The sequence below is a fragment of the Nomascus leucogenys genome, chromosome 14 (assembly GCF_006542625.1).
Source record: "Nomascus leucogenys isolate Asia chromosome 14, Asia_NLE_v1, whole genome shotgun sequence".
Taxonomy (NCBI): Eukaryota; Metazoa; Chordata; class Mammalia; order Primates; family Hylobatidae; genus Nomascus; species Nomascus leucogenys.
The window spans coordinates 40,787,768-40,808,311 of record NC_044394.1 but is presented as its reverse complement, the minus strand read 5'-3'; the positions used below and the strand labels follow the sequence as shown (position 1 = coordinate 40,808,311).

The 20,544-nt window shown below is 48.4% G+C and overlaps 1 protein-coding gene across 5 annotated transcripts in view; it reads right to left on the bottom strand.

Moving 5' to 3' along the window:
* EPN2 (epsin 2) overlaps positions 1-20,114 on the bottom strand; it is a 98,067-nt gene extending 77,953 nt beyond the window's left edge. For 2 of the 5 annotated variants that reach the window (XM_012501168.2, XM_030828505.1), the window contains exon 1: positions 19,924-20,114. Coding sequence is in view for 1 of the 5 variants with exons in the window: in XM_030828506.1 (XP_030684366.1) it covers positions 19,924-20,059 (136 nt within the window). In the remaining 4 variants the exon portion in view is untranslated. The remainder of the gene's footprint in view (positions 1-19,923) is intronic. The other 3 variants (XM_030828502.1, XM_030828503.1, XM_030828506.1) reach the window with 2 other exon arrangements.
* Positions 20,115-20,544: the final 430 nt, after the last annotated feature.

The window sequence follows — 20,544 nt, the reverse complement described above, 5'->3', positions numbered from 1 at the left end:
CTTTCCGAATTTCTCTGATGACCATTAAAACATGCATTCCAAACAATCTCCATGGGACCTGGTACAAAAAAGAAACACAGCCTGCAAACACCATGTTGCATATATTCTGTTTTGGTAGACCTGACTTTTACACAGTCTTTGGAAACTACTGATTATCAGAGAGCAAAGGCAAACAAGGGGGAAAAAGCAAGATTTTTGTTCAAAGACAAAATAGCTAAATGAAAATCTAGGGGGTTTTTTGGAGGGGGAGGGGAGAAATTAGGGTTTCATTTGCTTAAAGAAACATTTTTCTTCAAATGTTAAAATCTACCCAACACTTTGCAGTCAGATTACATAGTAATTTCTTGTGCTACTTGCTATTTTCTTCTACCAATAAAATATATTCTTTTAAATCAAGAAAATCTGTGTTTTCTTTTGTAATTTCTTGTTTCTCTTTAAAGCAGGGACAGTGGGAATTTTTTTCTTTTTTAAAGCACAGGAAGGACCAGATTAGCTGCAAAGAACATGTTTTAAATGTTCTCTTTGTCTTCTCTGTAATCACATTACACAGCAAATGGTATTAAGCACAAATCAGGCTCCAAGTGTGGGACTTGGGTCCTGAAAGGCCCAGAAGCCCCTGTTACAAAGCTGTGCCACCATTAGACAGGCCCACGGACTTCACAGCTAAATTTTAAGTCACTCAGCTCCTGTGGTTCCAGACAAGGAGAGGAGCCCCTCAGAGCTTTCCCACTGGGTGCCACCAGCCGAAAACCACTGGATGCTATATAATCCCCTTTACAAGGCTTCTCTGAGCTCATACCGCTGGTCTTTGGTCCCGCTATCCTCCCAGACTCCATCCTTTTTGATTACTTATCCCTGCCTTGATGCTAAAAAGACATGAAATGGCCTAAAGCAGAAGTTCTCAAACCTGGCCACACACCCAAATTTTTAAGGAATTTTTTTTTTTTTTTTTTGAGACAGGGTCCTGCTATGTTGCCCAGACTGGCCTCAAACTTCTGGTCTCAAGCAATTCTCCCCTCTCAGCCTCCTGAGTAGCTGGGATAATGGGTGCAAGCCATCACGCCCAGCTTTTGGAGAACTTTGGAAACATTTTTGCTCAGGCCCCATCCCAGAACAATTAAAACAGGAGGGACTGGGGCTGGGCGTGGTGGCTCACGCCTGTAATCCCAGCACTTTGGGAGGCCAAGGCGGGCAAATCACAAGGTCAGGAGATCGCGACCATCCTGGCTAACACGGTGAAACCCCGTCTCTACTAAAAATACAAAAAATCAGCCGGGCGTGGTGACGGGCACCTGTAGTCCCAGCTACTCGGGAGGCTGAGGCAGGAGAATGGTATGAACCCGGGAGGCGGAGCTTGCAGTGAGCTGAGATCGCGCCACTGCACTCCAGCCTGGGTAACAGACCAAGACTCCATCTCAAAAAAAATAAAATAAACAAAAAATAAAAAACAGGAGGGATTGGGTTTGGTGGCTCATGTCTGTAATACCAACACTTTGGGGGGCCGAGACAGAAGGATCGCTTAAAGCTAGGAGTTCAAGATCAGCCTGGGCAACAAAATGAGACTCTGTCTCTACAAATAAATAAATAATTAGCCGCATGTGGTTGAATATGCCTGTAATCCCAGCTACTCAGGAGGCTGAGGAGGGAAGACTGTTTGAGCCCAGGGGCTGGAGGCTGCAGTGAGCTATGAGTGAGCCACCACACTCCAGCTGGGCAACAGAGCAAGACTCTGTCTCAAAAAAAAATCAATCCAGTCTATCAAACATAAGGCGTGGGGGCCAAGCACCGGCACTTTAAAAAAAACAAAAAAAAAACAAAAAAACTCTCCCCAGAGGATGCTGATTAAGGTACAGTCAAAGTTGAGCCTCACTGGGTTAAAGAAATCCAGAGAACATAAGGAAAATAAATAAATAAATAAATAAATAAATAAATAAATAAAGTAAATGAAGAAACTCAAGCAATAAGGAAACAGGGGGTGGAGGAGTTGAGCCAGAAGGCCAGGTTAGAACCCAAAGTGCAGGTCACATTACAGCTGGAAAATGATGGCTCTGAACTGAGCTTCCTAATGGCCAGAGAATTCACACTGTCCACAAGATAAAAAACAAACCAGATTCACTAGAGAAGATTCTCCTTGTCCTGGGACCTGAGATAAATGCCTCCCTCGCACCCTCCAAAAGAAGACATACGGCATGATGCGGCAGAGTATGCACCCCAACGCTGCGATCACATCCACCAAAGACGTGACACAGGCCACTTCTTACTGCATCTCTCAAAGCACAGTTCCACAGAAGTAGCCCTTGAGAAGGGTGCCCAGCAGTCAGCACTTGGCCACTCATTAGAGGCTGCCCTCTAACTCCTAGCTGGAAACAAACTCTTAGCTGAAACCAATGCCCCTGCACATGAAACACACCACCAAATCCACTTCACTTTCCACACTGACAACCACGCCGTCAGGACAATGCAAACGGAAGACAAAGGCACAGACTCTTTGCCTATGTCACTGAGGTACATAAACAAAGACACTGCCTTGGTATCCAGGAAAACAAGCTCCTCTGTCAGTGACTCTCATGAAAACAGAAGTCTGTCCCTGTAACTCAGGAGTGGGGCAAAGTCCCAGAGGCTGTTGATCACCCATCTCCATTCCAGTGCTCAGAAAGGCCACTACTCATCCTCAAACCTGGAGCAGTTTTGAGAGGGTGGGGTTTGCCCATCAGACTACCAGTCTGTTAAGCAGGACTAATGGTCACCAGAAACAATCAGAAGAGGCCTCTAAGTCCCTTATGTACTAACATTATATATAGTACAGTTTTCTGTTATGTTTTTATTTTTATTTTATTTTATTTTTTTGAGACACAGTCTCACTGTCCCCCAGGATGGAGTGCAGCAGTGCGATCTCAGCTCACTGCAACCTCCGCCTCCTGGGTTCGAGGGATTCTCCTGCCTCAGCCTCCCGAGTAGCTGGGATTACAAGCGTGCATCACCACGCCTGGCTAATTTTTGTATTTTTAGTAGAGACAGGGTTTCACCATGTTGGCTAGGCTGGTCTGGAACTCCTGACCTCAAGTAATCCACCGGCCTTGGCCTCCCAAACTGCTGGGATTACAGGCGTGAGCTCTGTTACATTTATTATACTTCTGTTATAAGTTCTCCTTCTTTCCTTCCTTCCTTCCTGCCTTCCTTCCTTCCTTTCCTTTCCTTTTTCCTTTCCTTCCTTTCCTTCCCTCCCTCCTTTCTTTTTCTCTTTCTTTCTCTTTCTCTCTCTCTTTCTTTTTAGACAGATTCTTGCTCTGTCACTCAGGCTGGAGTACAGTGGCGTGATCATGGCTCACTGCTACCTCCGCCTCCTGGGTTCAAGTGATTCTCCTGCCTCAGCCTCCCAAGTAGCTGGGACCACAGGTATGCACCACCACACCTGGCTAATTTTGTATTTTCAGTAGAGACAGGGTTTTCACCATCTTGGCCAGGCTGGTCTCAAACTCCTGACCTCAAGTGATCCTGCCTCAGTCTCCCAAAGTGCTGGGATTACATGTATGAGCCACCACGACTGACTAAGTTCTTTCAAAATGTGTTTATTGCAATAAATAGAGTCAAGAGCAGATCACTGTCTTGCCCTCTCACATGTGACATTTTCTTTTTGATCCAGGCAGCACATCACCGTATTTCAAATTAAGCAATGACAAGTTAAATTAAAACGGCAACTATTGGCCAGGCACAGTGACTTACACCTATAATCCCAGCACTGTGGGAGGCTGAGGCAGGGGGATCACCTGAACCTAGAAGTTCGAGGCCAGCCTGGGCAACACTGAAACATTGTCTCTACAAAAAATACAACTATTAGCCAGGCCTGTAGCCCCAGCTACTCAGGAGGCTGAGGTGGGAAGATCCCCTGAGCCCAGGAAGTCAAGGCTGCGGTGAGCCATGGTCACACCACTGCACTCCAGCCTGGGTGACAGAGTGAGACCCTGTCTCAAAAAGAAAAAAAAAAAAAGCAACTGTTTACAATAGCCAAATGTGGAAACCACCCAAGTGTCCACCACTAAATAAATAAATTGTGGTATATCCATACAATGGAATATTATTCGGTCATAAAAAGGAATCAAGTTTGGATCCATGCTACAACATGGATGAACTTGGAAAACATGCTAGGTGAAGGAAGCCAATACGAAAAGCCAGATATTGTATAACTGCATCTATATGAAATGTCCAGAATAGGCAAACCCCATAGAGACAGAAAGTAGGTTAACAGATACCAGGGGCTGGGGAAATTGAGGAGCAACTACCTAATGAGTATGGATTTTCTTTTGGAGTGATGAAAAAGTTCTGAAACTAGATAGTGGCACAACATTATAAATGTACCACACGCCACAGAATTGTTCACTTTTAAATCCTTAGCATGGTGACTGGGTGTGGTGGCTCATGCCTATAATCCCAGCACTTTGGGAGGCCAAGGCAGGCAGATCTCTTGCACTCAGGAGTTCAAGACCAGTCTGGAGCTGGGCAACATGGTGAAACCCCACCTCTACAAAAAATACAAAAAATTAGCCAGCGATGGTGACACGCGCCTGTAGCCCTAGCTGCTCAGGAGGCTGAGGTGGGAGGATGGCTTGAGCCCAGGAGGCGGAGGTTGCAGTGAGCAGAGATCACGCCACTGTACTCCAGCCTGGGTGCCAGAGCGAGACCCTATCTCAGTCAATCAATCAAGATTTTGTGTAAATATAATCATTACTCCACAATTTAAAAAAACCAGCTTCAAACACAGAAATATGAAAATCAGAATTAGGAAGGCCGGTGGTCAGTCTTCACTTAAAAATAAGTTTATAAAGAGTCCATTATCTGTTAGAGATATGTATTGAAGCATTTGCCAATAAGGTGAATACTGGGATTTGCTTTAAAATCATCTGAGGTAGGGGGAGCCTAGAATTAACTGTTGAAGCTAAGTGATGGGAGTTCACTAAACTATTCTATTTTTCTGTTTGAAATCCTCCATCATGAAATGTTTCATTTTGTTTTTAAGTTTCCAAAGATCTTTATCATGTTAATTTACTCTGTAGATAAAATGACAGGCTGCCCTTAAGCCGTCAAACTCTGGCGGCTCAACCAGGTACGCTCCACACTGAGCTCAACAGTGTAGACTCACTCAATGCAGGCCCCTTCACAGAAGGCACACAAAAGGCCCCTCAGAAAACAATCAGAGCCCCAGTTCAGACCACCAGGCAGCAGTGCAAGGACTGTGTGGCCTAGTCTCTCTCACATTAGGTATCCCTAATGTGAAAATCCAAAATCCAAAATGTTCCAAAGTCAGGAACTTCTTGAGCAGCAACATGATGCCACAAGTGGAAAACTCCACACCTGACTTCATGCAACGGGTCACAATCAAAATGCAGTCAAATCTTTGTTTTGTACACAAACTTATTTAAAATATGACATAAAATTATCTTCAAGCTATGGGTGTAAGGTATACACAAAACATAAATGAATTTCACGTTTAGACTTGGGTTCCATCCCCAAGATATCTCATTATGCATATGCAAACACTCCAAAATCCAAAAAACTCTAATATCTAAAACATTTCTAGTCCCAAGCAGTTCAGACAAGGGATACTCAACCTGTATGATATCCAAGCTTTCAAGCTGCCTGCTCAAAACTCAACTACCTGGCCAGGCGCAGTGGCTCACGCCTGTAATCCCAGCAGTTTGGGGAGCCAAGATGGGCAGATCGCCTGAGGTCAGGAGTTCAAAACTAGCCTGCCAATATGGTGAAATGCTGTCTCTACTAAAAATATAAAAATTAGCCGCCAGGAGTGGTGGCGTGCACCTCTAATCCCAGCTACTCAGGAGGCTGAGGCAGGAGGATTGCTTGAACCTGGGAGGCCGAGGTTGCAGTGAGCTGAGATTACACCACTGCACTTCTCAAAAAAAAAAAAATTCAACTACAAGCTGGGGGTCCAGGTGATGTCTGCAAACTCAGGGATCTTCCACTGAAACGCTTTTAACAGAGCCCCCACAAACAACCCCACCCAACACACAATGCAAACAGAGCTCACCTCCAGGCTTGGGAGCTGAAGGAAGCAAGATCCTGCCTCTCCAGATGCAGTAAGAAGCTGACACTGTGATTGCCTATCCATTTGTTTCCCCTATCCCTCTTCTAGAACTAGAGGTAGGGCAGGAGTCCCCACGGCATTCCCAATGTCTAGGAGAGTGCAAGGCACACAGATGTTCAACTACATGCTTGGTGTGTGATCCTGGTTTTTAATGGATACTGCTCTAAAGGTACATTATAAAGACTTGCTTTTCACAAACACCAATGCAAGACATAAAAGGGAAGGCATCAGAATGTACTAGTGTTGGGTGCCAGAAAAGGAGGGGACAAGAGACAAGGAATCATGGCACAAACAATCCCACCTAAAATAGCACCAGAGATGCTGCGGAATGTAGAGCCCTGGGTCAGAGAGAGAAGGGCAGAGAGAGGAGGAGGGACAGTGTGTGCCAGGCAGAGGCAGAAGAGGCTTCAGGGAAAGGGTATAGAGGCAGTAAGTGAGGGGGGAGGTGCAGGGGGGCAAGCAGCAGGGTATGAACAGAGAGGCAGACAAACTCAGCCACCCTGAGTTGGGGATTCTGCCCTGACTGGAGTCTGTGTAAGCCCCTGTGTCCCCAGAGCAGGGACCAGACAACCAGGGGAAATGAGCAGGCACCATGCGGAGGCTGGAGGTCTGTGGAGAACTGGCACCCGCAAGCCCCAACTAGAGATGGCGCCGACACTGGCTCTGACCCACTGTTGCCAGGCAACAGTACAGGCCCCAGGCTGCCAAGTGTTCTGATTTGTCAATGAAGCTGCAAGACTAGGAGGCTTGTAAGATCTCCTGTTTTTAATGTTGGCAACTATGACCAGCAAATAGTGGCCTCCCAAAGATAACCACATCTTAATCTCAGAACCTGTGAATATGTTAGGTTTTGTGGCAAAGGAGAATTAAGGTAGCAGTTAGAATTTAAGTTTCTAGGCAGGGAACGGTGGTTCACGCCTGTAATCCCAGCAATTTGGGAGGCTGATACAGGTGGATCACTTGAGGTTAGGAGTTCGAGACCAGCCTGGCCAACATGGTGAAACCCTATCTCTATTTAAAAATACAAAAATTAGCCGGGCCTGGTGGCGCATACCTGTAATCCCAGCTACTCGGGAGGCTGAGGCAGGAGAATCCCTTGAACCCGGGAGGCGGAGGTTGCAGTGCACCGAGATGGCACCACTGCACTCCAGCCTAGGAGACGGAGCAAGGCTCCGTCTCAAAAAAAAAAAGAATTTAAGTTTCTAATTAGCTGACTTTAAAACATAGTATCCTGGATTATTCAGTGTGCCCAATGTAATCACAAGGATCCTTAAAAGTGGAAGTGGGAGGCAGAAGAGTCAGGGTCAGACAGAAACCACGTGGCAAAGAGTAGAAAACCGCAGCTGGCTTTAAAGATGGAAGGAGCACGAGCCAAGGAACACAGAAGGCCTCAAGAAGTTGGAAAGGCAGAGAAACGGGTTCCCCCCGAGAGCCTCCAGCATGACCCAGCTCTAACTACACCACGACCTCAGCCCATTAAGACCTATGTCGGACTTCCCGCCTATACAACTGTGTTGTTTTAAGCCACTGCATTTGTGGCAATTTGTCACAGCAGCCATAGGAAACTGACAGAGCAACCAATTTTAATGTTTAGAAAGAGGCACAAACAAAACACATCTGTGAGCTCAATCCACCTAAGGACCACTTTTCTAGTCCAGACTGGGCAGAGTCAAGGACAAGGACCATTTCCTGGGTGCCCAGCACAGAGCCTAGCACACAGCAGCTCTCTGACATTCACCCCAAGTTAACGCAAGGTCCCTTACCTTTACCACATAGTCATAACATTATCCAGGGATTTCTGGAAAACAGAGCTGCTTAACTGAAAGGAGTTCTATTCCCAAGAGACTGTTTAATCACATAGACATTACCCAGAGGCCTTGGGAAACTGGCCTGGAGTAGAGGAGGGAACATCCACCTCACTGCAAACAGAAAAAAGTGAGGGCTCTTCAGGTCCTCTGGAAGAAACCTCCAATCTCTCCCTCCCAGCCACCCTCAGGGTACCAGCTTGCTCACTGCAGCTCCGGATAACTTTGGTTGTTCTTCAACAGCAGAGGAACACTTCTCAAGTGGGCTCTTTTTAGCTCCCCACTTTCACCAGCACAGAGATGCTCTGATTAGAGGTGGGGTGGAAGGCCCACAGTCCTGCCCACTCACCGCCAAAAGGCTATGTGAAAACCACAGCCCATGAGTCGAACCTCACCAAGCTCGCCTGTCCTGCCTGGAGAGTCTGGTCAGCAGGCAGCTGGGCCTCTGCCACATGTCCAGCTCTTCCTCCTCTGCGCCCTCCTTGCTCAGCTCAGGCCTCTGCATAATGCAGCTCCCTCGGCCAGGGATCCTCTCATCTCTGTCCCTGAGAACTCCCACTTTTCCTTCAAGACTCAGCTTACATACTATTTCCTCGAAGCCTCCTCTGGTTCCCAGGTTCCATTCTACTGTTTGACACCACTTTCTAAACTTCCCTCCCCCAGCTATCTCCCAAACCTAATATTAGTTGTTACTGAGGCAAGAGCCACCATCTGCAGACCAAAAACTATTTTGAAATGTAAGAGGAACTTAAATTTTATTCACTCATGCGTTCCCAGCCAACAGCACATAATACATATGTGCTCAGTAAGCATTAAGTAAAGAATAAATGAAGTGGACTATGAACTCATTTTTTGACAGAAATATCATATATTACAATGACACTGTGACATGCATTAACTGTACCACGTAAAATCTCACTTGACTTTGACTAATAAAGTGAATCTATCTAAATTAGTAACTCTACATTACAACTATCTTTAATAAAATTAAAGAAATGCAATTTAAAATTTTACATGTACCATCTGCTGCAGTCATTACAATTTAGGGTGTGGGGAGGAACTTGGCTAGCAAGCTTGAGAGAACAGATAAGAACCTGCTGTGCCTGCTCTGTGGCTAAAATGCAGGTTGAAAGGAGGCTTGCCAAATAGGTGGATCACAGTCTCTTCTGCCCGTCCCTGGTTTAAACTTTCTGCTAAGCTGTCCTTCTTTATTTACCAAGGTAGCTTAGAGGCGTATTTCAGCCAGGGTGATCATTTCTGCCAGTTCCTCTCCAGCCCTGATTCCACCAGCCAATCCACAGTCATTCTACGATAGCTCAGGAACCCAGTCCCCACACCACATTACTTCAAAGGCTTCTTCTGGCTCCAATTTTCCCCTTCCAATCCCTGACACTCCCAGAGGCTCCTCCAAGCACACAGCTCAGCTTCTCAACCCACACAGACTATGAGAATTATCTGGGGGCACTTCTAAAAATTACTGGCTCCCCCTTGATTGGTCTGGGGTGGGGCCCCATCATGGGCATTTTTCTAGCTTTCCAGGCCACATGATTTGCAGGCTCCCAGGGAGTCAAATCCAAACTTCCCAGCCAGCACTGAGGCCCCATTTACTCCCTAAACACAACTCAACTCTGGCCTCTCTTCATTCTCCATCTCTAGAACTGCTATCTAGCCAGTCTCAGGAAGCCAGTCTGGGCCAGGACCCCACCCACAGAGATTACTCCACAGGGCCCCCTTCTCAAACACTTGAGGTGGCACCCACTCCTCAAGACCTACCCTGCTCCCTACTACCCAGAAAACCAAACCCCAAGGCTGCTGCCTCACCAGAGCCAGTGGCCATCTGGCCACCTGGGAGCTCACTGCTCCCAGCAGGCATCCACCCGGCACCAGCTGCAGGAGCCCAGGAGCTGCCACACACTCAAGCACCTACCCCATCCCATCTCAAGCTTTAACTCCTGCTGTTCCTGAGATCCAAAATACCTTCCCATCTGCCTTCCACTTAGGGATACTGTTCCTTGTTCTTCAAGGTCCAGCTCAAATCCTACCTTCTCCTGATGCCTTCCCGGACCCTTCTAAATTTTTTCTCCATTCTTGACCCCCTGACAAAGAATCAAAATCATGGCTCAACAAACTGCTAGCTTCTGTCTCACAAAGAGTAACTTTGTCTTCTCAATTAGATTAAGTTCTTGGTGGCATTTCATTTATAACCATTATTTGCCTCTAGATCACGTGTTCCATATTTTTCAGGTTGACACTGGCCTCAGTCATGAAACTGTCCTTGAAATGCCCGTACTTCTACATCTCCCAGCTGCTTCTCATAAAGTGACATACAAATTCTTTCTCCAATCAGATGTTTCCCAAATTTTGTCATCCATAGTATAGTCATTATATCCCAGGACAGCTCTGAGTATCAAAAAGGCACACAGGGGGCCGGGCGTGGTGGCTCACGCCTGTAATCCCAGTACTTTGGGAAGCTGAGATAGGTGGATCATGAGGTCAGGAGATCAAGACCATCCTGTCTAACATGGTGAAACCGCGTCTCTACCATAAATACAAAAAGAAATCAGCCGGGCGTGGTGGTGGGTGCCTGTAGTCCCAGCTACTCGGGAGGCTGAGGCAGGAGAATGGTGTGAACCCGGGGGGTGGAGCTTGCAGTGAGCTGAGATCGTGCCACTGCACTCCAGCCTGGGCGACAGAGCGAGACTCCGCCTCAAAAAAAAAAAAAGGCACACAGGGAGGACTTGCTTTCAGGAAAAAAAACAAAAAACAAAAAAACTGTGTCCCTTTATTGCTAGGACTTTTTGGGGCGGGGCGGGGGAGAAGAGGCCTTTTAATACAACTTTTTGCTCACATTGATTTATTCACCTCAGAGTCTTAAAGAGTTCACAAAACAAACTCAAGTCCAAGCCTCCAGGGCCTCCCACAAGCGCAAGGCAGGCACCAACACATAGCTGTTTACCATTCCTTGGCTGGGGAGCTGCGAGCAGTGTTCAAACCTTGGGAAAATGCTCACACCCCAGCCTCCCCAGGACATTTTAAGACCAGAGAGAAAATTACCCATTGGCTAGAACCCAGGTGTTAATTGCCTACTGGGGAAGGAGATACTTCACATGGAATTATTATTATTTTTTTTTTTTTGAGACAATCTCGCTCTGTCGCCAGGCTGGAGTGCAGTGGCACGATCTCAGCTCACTGCAACCTCCGCCTCACGGTTCAAGCGATCTTCCTGCCTCAGCCTTCCAAATAGCTGGGACTACAGGCATGCGCCACCATGCCCAGCTAATTTTTGTATTTTTAGTAGAGATGGGGTTTCACCATTTGGCCAGGATGGTCTTGATCTCTTGACCTCATGATTCACCTGCCTCGGCTTCCCAAAGTGCTGGGATTACAGGTATGAGCCACCACCCCCGGCCACATGTAACTTTTTAAGACTACCAAATTCCAGCTGGGTACGATAGCTCACGCCCGTAATCCCAGCACTTGGGGAGGCCGAGGAGGGAGGATCACAAGGTCAAGAGATGAAGAAGGGCCGGGCATGGTGGCTCATGCCTGTAATCCCAGCACTTTGAGAGGCTGAGGCGGGCAGATCACCTGAGGTCAGGAGTTCGAGACTAGCCTGGCCGACATGGTAAAACCTGGTCTCTACTAAAAATACAAAAAAATTAGCGTGCCTGTAGTCCCAGCTACTCAGGAGGCTGAGACAGGAGAATCACTTGAGCCCAGGAGATGGAGGTTGCAGTGAGCCGAGATCGTGCCATCACACTCCAGCTTAGGCGACAAGAGCGAAACTCCGTCTTAAAAAAAAAAAAAAAGAGAGAGAGAGAGATCAAGACCATCCTGGCCAACATTTCGAAACCCCATCTCTACTAAAAACACAAAAATTAGCTGGGCGTGGTGGCACATGCCTATAGTCCCAGCTACTTGGGAGGCTGAGGCAGGAGGATTCGTTGAACCTGGGAGGCAGAGGTTGCAGTGAGCTGAGATCCCGCCACTGCACTCCAGCCTGGCGACAGAGACTCCGACTCAAAAGAAAAAAATTCCATATTTGACCCCATTTTAACAAAGTAGCATTAGGAGAGGGTTTTCAGTCCTTAGTGCCCACACCAGTGTGCAGAGCTGCAGGATCACAAAGTAGAAAGAAATGTCCCCTTCGCTCAAAGAAAAATTTGGCCAATTATTTTAACACAGCTCTGCAAACACAAAAACCCTTACCAGCCCACACAGACTTCCTTGGGGTCAAGCCAGCTAGGGTAGCCCTAGGTCCCTGCTGTACACATCCAGGCAGCTTAGGGTCACCTGACAGAGAGGTAAGCTGTTGTCACAGAAACAACTTCATAAAGCTCCAAAATCAGACAGGCGTGGGACTGAATTCAGGTCCAGCCAGCCACTGGCCAGGTGCCTATGACCAAGCTTGCCTCTTCCGAGCCTCAGCTTGCTCAGCCTACCTCTTGGGGCTGTTGTGAGGGTACAGTGAGGTAACGGGCACACCTGGCACAGCTGCAAATGAGGTCGTGGAAATAAAGCAGTTCTGAGTTTGACACAGGTGGCAGCAAATACCAGCTGGGGCATACCAACAGGAGTTCGTACTAGCTGTATGGCCTGGGGCAGGTTACTGAACCCCTTAGTTTTCTAAAATGCAAAATGAGAAATGGTGATAGGGCTTGCAGGACCACCATGAAAATTAAACACAGTGCATAAAATTAGTAATATAAAGCCTGGCACACAGGAAATACTCAAAAACCATCAGGGCTCACACACACCTTCCTGCACATTGGGTTTTGATGGACAAGTTGATAATTACCACTGACGAAAAAAATTTAAACTGTAAACATGAAAGAATATTAAATCTGAATTGCTGCAGGGAGGAGAAGCAACTTCCATTAACACCAATGGTCCATGCCAAGTGGCCCCGTGGGAATCGAGGACCCAACAACATTACTCCCTCAACACTTCCAAGTTACAATTCTTTTTTTTTTTTTTTTTTTTTTTTTTTGAAAAGAGTCACACTCCCTCACACAGGCTGGAGTGTAGTGGCACAATCTCGGCTCACTGCAACCTCCGCCTCCCAGGTTCAAGCAATTCTCATGCCTCAGCCTCTTGAGTAGCTGGGACTACAGGCCCACGCCACCACACCTGGCTCATTTTTGTATTTTTAGTAGAGATGGGGTTTCGCCATGTTGGCCATGCTCGTCTCCAACTCCTGGCCTCAAGTGATCCACCAGCCTCAGCCTCCCAAAATGCTGGGATTACAAGCATGAGCCACCGCACCCAGCCCCCAAGTTACAATTCTAAAAGGCCTAGACAGCAAACTTCTTGCATGATGTGTGAGAATGATGAACCTGCTTTTTCAACAGAATCCAAGATTGACTGCCTTTTTGAAGGACAATGACATCTTCTGTCCCCTTCATTAAGGAAAGTATCTCAATTAACCCAATAGTGATAATCCCTGTGACCACAGTCCAACTTACAATCACAAAAGAATGAAGTGAAAACACTCTTTGAGAGCCCACATTTCCTTTCCAAATGTCATGCCATCCATCATCTTCAAACCAATATTTAGAAACATTTCAGTGTCATTTTTGAGTTCCTACTGGACAGCCAGCAGGTGCTAGACATCTTACACACCTTCTCATGCAGTCCTCTGGGCCAAGGTTCCCAAATTTGGTCCCTAGACCAGCAGCATCAGTAGCACTTGGAAGCTGGCTAAAAATACACATTCTCTGCCAGGCACGGTGGCTCATACCTGTAATCCCAGCGCTTTGGGAGGCCAAGACAAGCGGATCACTTGAGGTCAGGAGTTTGAGACCAGTCTGGCCAACATGGTAAAACCCCATCTCTACCAAAAATACAAAAAATTAGCCGGGCATGGCCGGGCGCAGTGGCTCATGCCTGTAATCCCAGCACTTTGGGAGGCTGAGGCGGGCGGATCACAAGGTCAGGAGATCGAGACCATCCTGGCTAACACGGTGAAAACCCGTCTCTACTAAAAATACAGAAAAATCAGCCAGGCGTGGTGGCGGGCGCCTGTAGTCCCAGCTACTCGGGAGGCTGAGGCAGGAGAATGGCGTGAACCCGGGAGGCGGGGCTTGCAGTGAGCCGAGATCGCCCCACTGTACTCCAGGCTGGGAGACAGCAAGACTCCGTCTCAAAAAAAAAAAAAAAAAAAAAAATTAGCTGGGCATGGTAGCATGCGCCTGTAATCCCAGCTACTCAGGAAACTGAGGCAGAAAAATCACTTTAACCTGGGAGGTGGAGTGCAGTGAACCAAGATCGTGCCACTGCACTTCAGCCCGGGCAACAGAACAAGCCTCCGTCTTAAAAAAAAAAAAAAAAAAAAAAGACAGTCTCAGGCCTCCCCTCCCTAATGAGAAACAATGGGGTGGAGCCCCGGCCACGTGTTCAGCAAGCCCTCTGAGTGCTTCTGCTGCACACAGGAGTTTGAGAAATAAGGCTAGTCTATTCCATGAAGTAGTGATTACGAGCCCCCCTTTAGAGATGAGGAAACCAAAGCTCAGTGATTAAAGTGCCCAAAGCCACCCAGCCAGGAGGCCTATTAGTACCCACACCTCATTCCAAAGCTATCTGCCACATGGCCTTTGAAGCCAAATTAACTGTACCACTTGGTGTTCTCAGCTATCGAGATGCTGCAATGTGCAACTACCTAAGGGGTGGGACCGAGAGGAAGAATGAAGCCTGTAAGTGATTAATTATAAAAGCTTTTAAATCCACATCATGCATTAGCCCTAAATGATCAGTAGGAAGAGCCTACTTTTCCCTCTTCTATGTATCAGCAGGGTTACCATGAAGAGAAGATGGGGAGTCCCTTTATTTACAGCCCTTTGCATGTCCAATTCCTTGTATTGCTTTGAACAGAAAGAGAATTAAGTTACCTGTTCTCTCTCTAGAGGGCTTGAAAGTGAAGCATACTCTGCCTAGACCAGGACCAACAGGAAACAGAATCAGGAAAAGGACTTTCTATGCCCAGGAACAAAGCAGGCTCCAGCACCTAGGCACTAGGGGAATGAGTCACAGAAAGAATCCAATGCATGGATAGGGAGCATTTTAACAATTTTGCGGATCTGGTTCAAAAGAAGGCAGGTTTTTTGTTTTTGTTTTTTTTTGAGACAGAGTCTTGCTCTGTCACCCAGGCTGGAGGCTCACTGCAACCTCCCCTTCCCAGGTTCAAGTGATTTTCCTGCCTCAGCCTCCTGAGTAGCTGGGACTATAGGTGCATGCCACTATGCCCGGCTAATTTTTGTATTTTTTTGGTCGAGATGGGGTTTTGCCACACTGGCCAGGCTGGTCTCAAAAACTCTAGGCCTCAAGTGATCCGCCCACCTCAGCCTCCCAAAATGCTGGGATTACAGGCATGAGCCACCGTGGCTGGCCTAAGCTTTTTTTTTTTTTTTTTCAAATCGATCACCAAATCTAGTATCTCTCAGCTAAAATGATCCATTAATTATTGACATTCAAACCACAGTGTTTTCAAAGGTTCTAAGGTTAGGAAAGAGCCAGAAATCTCGTTATTCACAATTCCCAACCTTCTAAATAAACTTAGTGGTGATTTTCAGACAACAAATTTATCCTATAATTTAAATGAATACCTATTATTTTGTGGGGCCTTCTACAGGGGCCAGTGGAGCAGAAGGGACCCAGGCCTGGGAATTACACAGATTCACTTTGAATCCTGGCTGTGCCAATTCCTCACAGCTTACTTAACCTCTCAGGGCCTCAGTTTTTCTATTCCAAATGGGTGGTAATCCCTATGGTAAATGTTGATGTGAAATTATGGTGGTTTAAAATAAAGGCTGCTGAAACGGCTTTCAACATATACTTATTTCACTGTATTTGTTTTTCTAAGTTTCTATTTTTAGTTAACTTGAATGAACTAGTTAAGCAATAAAATTCCATCGACAAAGTTGGTCAATTTTTTTTTTTTTTTTTTTTTTTTGAGGCCGAGCCTTGCTCTGTCACCAAGCTGGAGTGCAGTGGCGTGATCTCGGCTCACTACAACCTCTGCCTCCCAGGTTCAAGTGATTCTCCTGCCTCAGCCTCCCGAGTAGCTGGGACTACAGGTGTGCGCCACCACGCCCGGCTAATTTTTGTATTTTTAGCAGAAATGGAGTTTCACCATGTTGGCCAGAATGGTCTCGATCCCTTGACCTCAGGGTGATCCGGCCGCCTTGGCCTCCCAAAGTGCTGGAATTACAGGCATGAGCCACCACGCCCGGCAAGTTTGTCAATTTTCAAAAACTCAACAGATGGACATAAACATTCATTTCACAATGCATCTGACAAAAAACAAATGCGCTCTTCCCATCCTCAACCACCTTAATCACATCACCCCACCTCCCTCAGTCCACTGTTAATTTGCAGTCTGTCTCTTCATCCCCATGAGACTTGGTCCTCAAAGTAGGTAACAGGTATAATAATATTTTGAAGTCCAACAGATCTGTTCAAATCACTTACTGGCTGTGCGACCTCGAGCATGTAACTTAAGCTCCCTAGGCCTCAGTTTCCTTCCCTGCAGATGAGGTGGATAAACCTATGCAACTGACACACAATTGCTGGACCAACAGTAGTGATTTCAGCAACAGTGCGACAGAACAGTAGAGGCTGCAGTGACGGAGCCATAAAAATGTGCTCCCCTGCCTCAAGGAATACTGGTGACAGACCTTTACTGAGCACCTACCATCTATCAGAGACTGAGCCTGGTACTGGAGAAGTAAAGACAGGCTGACCACTGGCCTCAAAGACGTCACAGTGTCACAAGAGCCCCAGATACACGGACAATGTCGTAAGTGCACCAACAGACTGTGTGGGGTGGTGAAGGTAGGACAGCGGAGAAAAGCGGGCCAAACATCAGGCGAGCTAGCCGGCAAAGTATTGACAGAAGGGGTCTGCTTACACCGAATACATGAGTTAAAAGTCCAGCAGACAAAAAGGGGATACAAACTACATAATTCCTCACATCTTTTCCAGCCTCAACTTCCCCAAACCCAAGGCCGGCCATGATGGCTCACGCCTGTAATCCCAGCACTTTGGGAGGCCAAGATAGGTGGATCACTTGAAGTCAGGAGTTCGAGATCAGCCTGGCCAGCATGGCAAAACCCTATCTCTACTAAAAATACAAAAATTAGCCGGGCATGGTGGCACACGCCTGTAGTCCCAGCTACTTGGGAGGCTGAGGCAGGAGAATCGCTTGAACCCAGGAGGCAGAGGTTTGCAGTGAGCCAAGATTGCGCCACTGCACTCCAGCCTGGGTGACAGCGTGAGACTCTGTCTCAAAAAAAAAAAAAAAAAAAAATTGCCCAAATCCAAGCCCTTTGACTTCTCCAAGGCTCAGGGTCACCAGGTATACATGCCATAAAATGACAACAATCGTGGTCCTTCACACCCTACAAGCCAGAGAGAAATGTTATGGGGAAGAGTGAGAACTGCCAGAAAACTTAGAAAATTTTAATGCACTTTCCAAAAGTATGACAAGGACAATTCCACGCATAAAAATCTCTCAGTACTTCAGTTCACAACCGAAAGTTGCCGCTCCTCCTAATTAAAGTTAAAAAAAAAAAAAAGTTCCAAAACTTTTCAACTTTTGCAGGACTCTTATCAGAATCCCAATTCTTGGGAAATCCTCCGCTCATTATGGAAGAGGGTTAGTGATAACAGAGAATTTCTACAAAGGTTGGGTCATTTTTCAAGGCTGCATACACGATGCTAGATATTATCACTTGAAAGTTTTACATTTCTTCACACCTCGAGTGCTTGGCCCAACACACACTGCTGGAAGAGTTTTCCACAGAGCTCTCCATCTGGCCAGCTCAGGCCTCAGAGAGGCAAAAAGCCTCTGTAAACCAGGGGAACTTGGTACATCCCACAAGACAATCCGAACTGGCTCCTGGTCCAGGGACTTGTGGGACGCAGTCCTGAATCATGCCTTACAGTAACTTACACTTTACCAAAATCTTTAATAACCAGTATCTCATTCCCTGCTTATAAAAGAATAGCCCAGTGAGACTGGTAAAGATGACTAGCCCAATTTTAAAACTAGGGAAATAAATAAGCTTTTAAAATGTAAAAGTAAAAATACAGATAAATAAAAAATTTAGGCCAGGAGTGTTGGCTCACGCCTGCAATCCCAGCACTTTGGGAGGCCGAGGTGGGCGGATCACATGAGCTCAGGAGTTCGAGACCAGCCTGGCCAACATGGCGAAACCCCGTCTCTACTAAAAATACAAAGATTAGCCAGGCGTGGTGGATGGCGTGCGCCTGTAATCCCAGCTACTCCGGAGGCTGAGGCAGGAGAATCGCTTGAACCCAGGAGACGGAGGTTGCGGTGAGCCGAGATCGTGCCACTGCACTCTAGCCTGGGTGGCAGAGACTCCGCCTCAAAAAGATAAATAAATAAAAGATTTAAAAGTCAGGTGCGCTTCCCCAACACAATCACTTGTCCCAAAAACAAGCACCGAACAAGTACCATTCAGAAGCAAATCGTAGTCCCTTTTGATGTTCATTTAAATACAGATAAAAACTTAATTATCAGTGCTAACTCAATCACTGCTGTGCCAGATTCGGCATAAGATTTTGTCAGCACCTAAATTCTGTATCTAGAGCTACAAGAGGCACGTTTTCTGCCAAATCTTCATTATATTACATAATGAGAGGAAGCTTGGATTCTTAAAATTCACCTTTTCCCATCATTTTAACACCCTGTTCCAATCCCTTCTTTCACAGGGTATTTTCTGGAGGTGAAAAGGAATAACTCATTATTTCTCATATTTTCCTGCCCACTTTCTTGCGTAAATATGAAAAATAAAGGGGAAGGTAGGGTCCTGAACAGCTCCCTAAAAAATAAAAAAGTCATTAAATGTGGTAAACAGAGCCCTGGAGACCTAGCTTCCAGTTCTGCACTGACACAGTATCACTGAGTGACCTTGGGCAAATTACTGCAGTTCTGGGCCTCAGTTTCCCTCATCCGAACCCTAATGATGGTTAAGCCCTCTCCGCTCTTAAAGCACAGATTTTAGATACGTCCCCAGAGCAGCACGACTGTGAAGGAATCGCGCAGACGGAGTCCTTGGGCGGAGAAATGGCCTTCCACAAGCTCCTGCGGGGGGATTCACAGGGAGCTCAAGCTGCCCCAGGCAAAGCCACTGGGCAAACTTCAGGTCGCAAACAAAAACCTGTTGGCACCGACTCCTCTAGCAAAGGCCAGCCTCCCAACGCGCTCGGCTCTGGGGGAGCCGCCCCATAGGGAGAGAGAGGAAGTCTCTCCTGGAAGAGGCCAGACCCCACGCACCCATTCACCCACCCGGATCAGCCGGGCAGGACCGCCGGGCCGGGTGGGTCTCTGCCATCCCACGCGAAACAAAAGGCAGCTGGAGCCTGGCTCTTCCGCCCCCGTCCCCGCTGTTCCGTGGGAGTGGGGGCTGGGGAGTGGGGAGCCTGGTCCCCGAGGACGGAAGGGGGCCCTGCTACAGCCCCCAGGAAAGGCGAGACGGGCAGGATCCCGGACAGAGAAAAGGACCCCTCCCCCGATTCCCGGAGGGCGCCCGGACCGGGCTCTGCACGGGGGCGGGCGGGAGACAAGGCTGGGCTCAGGAGGAAGGGGCGCCGGGCCCGGGGAGGGGAGGAACGTGCTCTGGGGAGGGGGGCGGGGTAGTTCCAAGATGAACGGGGCTCCAGGATCCAAGGTAGGAGTAAGGGGCGCCCTGGACTCTGGGGACATAAAAGGAGATGCTCGGTGATAGGGACCGGTAACGGGGGAGATCCCTGCAGCGGAAAGCTGGATCCAGATGAGAAGGGGGCCATGCTTCAGTCCGTGGGGCGGGGCCTGGTTGGAAAGAAGGGGATCCCCCAGAGCCTGGCGTAGGGACCAGCTGGGCGGCAGGGGTGCATGCCCTGGCGGGGCTGGTGAGGTAGGGGAGCCTGTGCTCTGGGGGCGTCCGCGCCCTGGAGAGGGGGAGGGTCCTCGCCCCGGGGACTCGCTCTGGCCCTGGAGCCCCACGGGCTCTGGCTCACCTCTGCTCCTCCGGGCCGGCGTGGGTGCACCGCTGCGGCCGCCGGCAGCGCTGGGGAGGCGGGAGCGACCGGAGCCCGGGGAGCCGCCGCCACCACCGCGTCTTGCTCCGTTTGACACCCACACACCAGCCAACATGGCGGCCGGGAGGGGGCGCGCCGGACGCGTGCGCGCGCCCGCAGGCCCCGCCCCCGAACCCGCCGAGGCCCCACCCCACTCCCGCAGACCACGCCCCTGAGACCCCGCCAGGGCCCCGCCCTTGTGGCCGGTGCGCGGCTCCCCCTCGGCCTCCTGCGCTCTAGGACCCCGGACGGACGGCCCACCCTTCCGCAGCGCCCAACAGTCGACGCCCGAGCCCCCAACCCCCAATCCCGAGCGCCACACGAGCCCTGGCAAATTAATACCCGAACGCGCGCACTCTGATCCCCTTCAGGCCACTCCACCCAGTGCACACTCACGGCCCCCCACATTCACGGCCGGGCAGCCCGCGCAGGCCCCGCCCCATCAAGCAGAAACTCACGCTGCGGCCCGCGGGTTTCACTCAAAAGCCTGGTTCAGTAGAAGAGACTAGAAGGGGGCCAGGGCCTGCCGGGCGCTGGTAGCGTTGGGTTCTTAGCCTACAA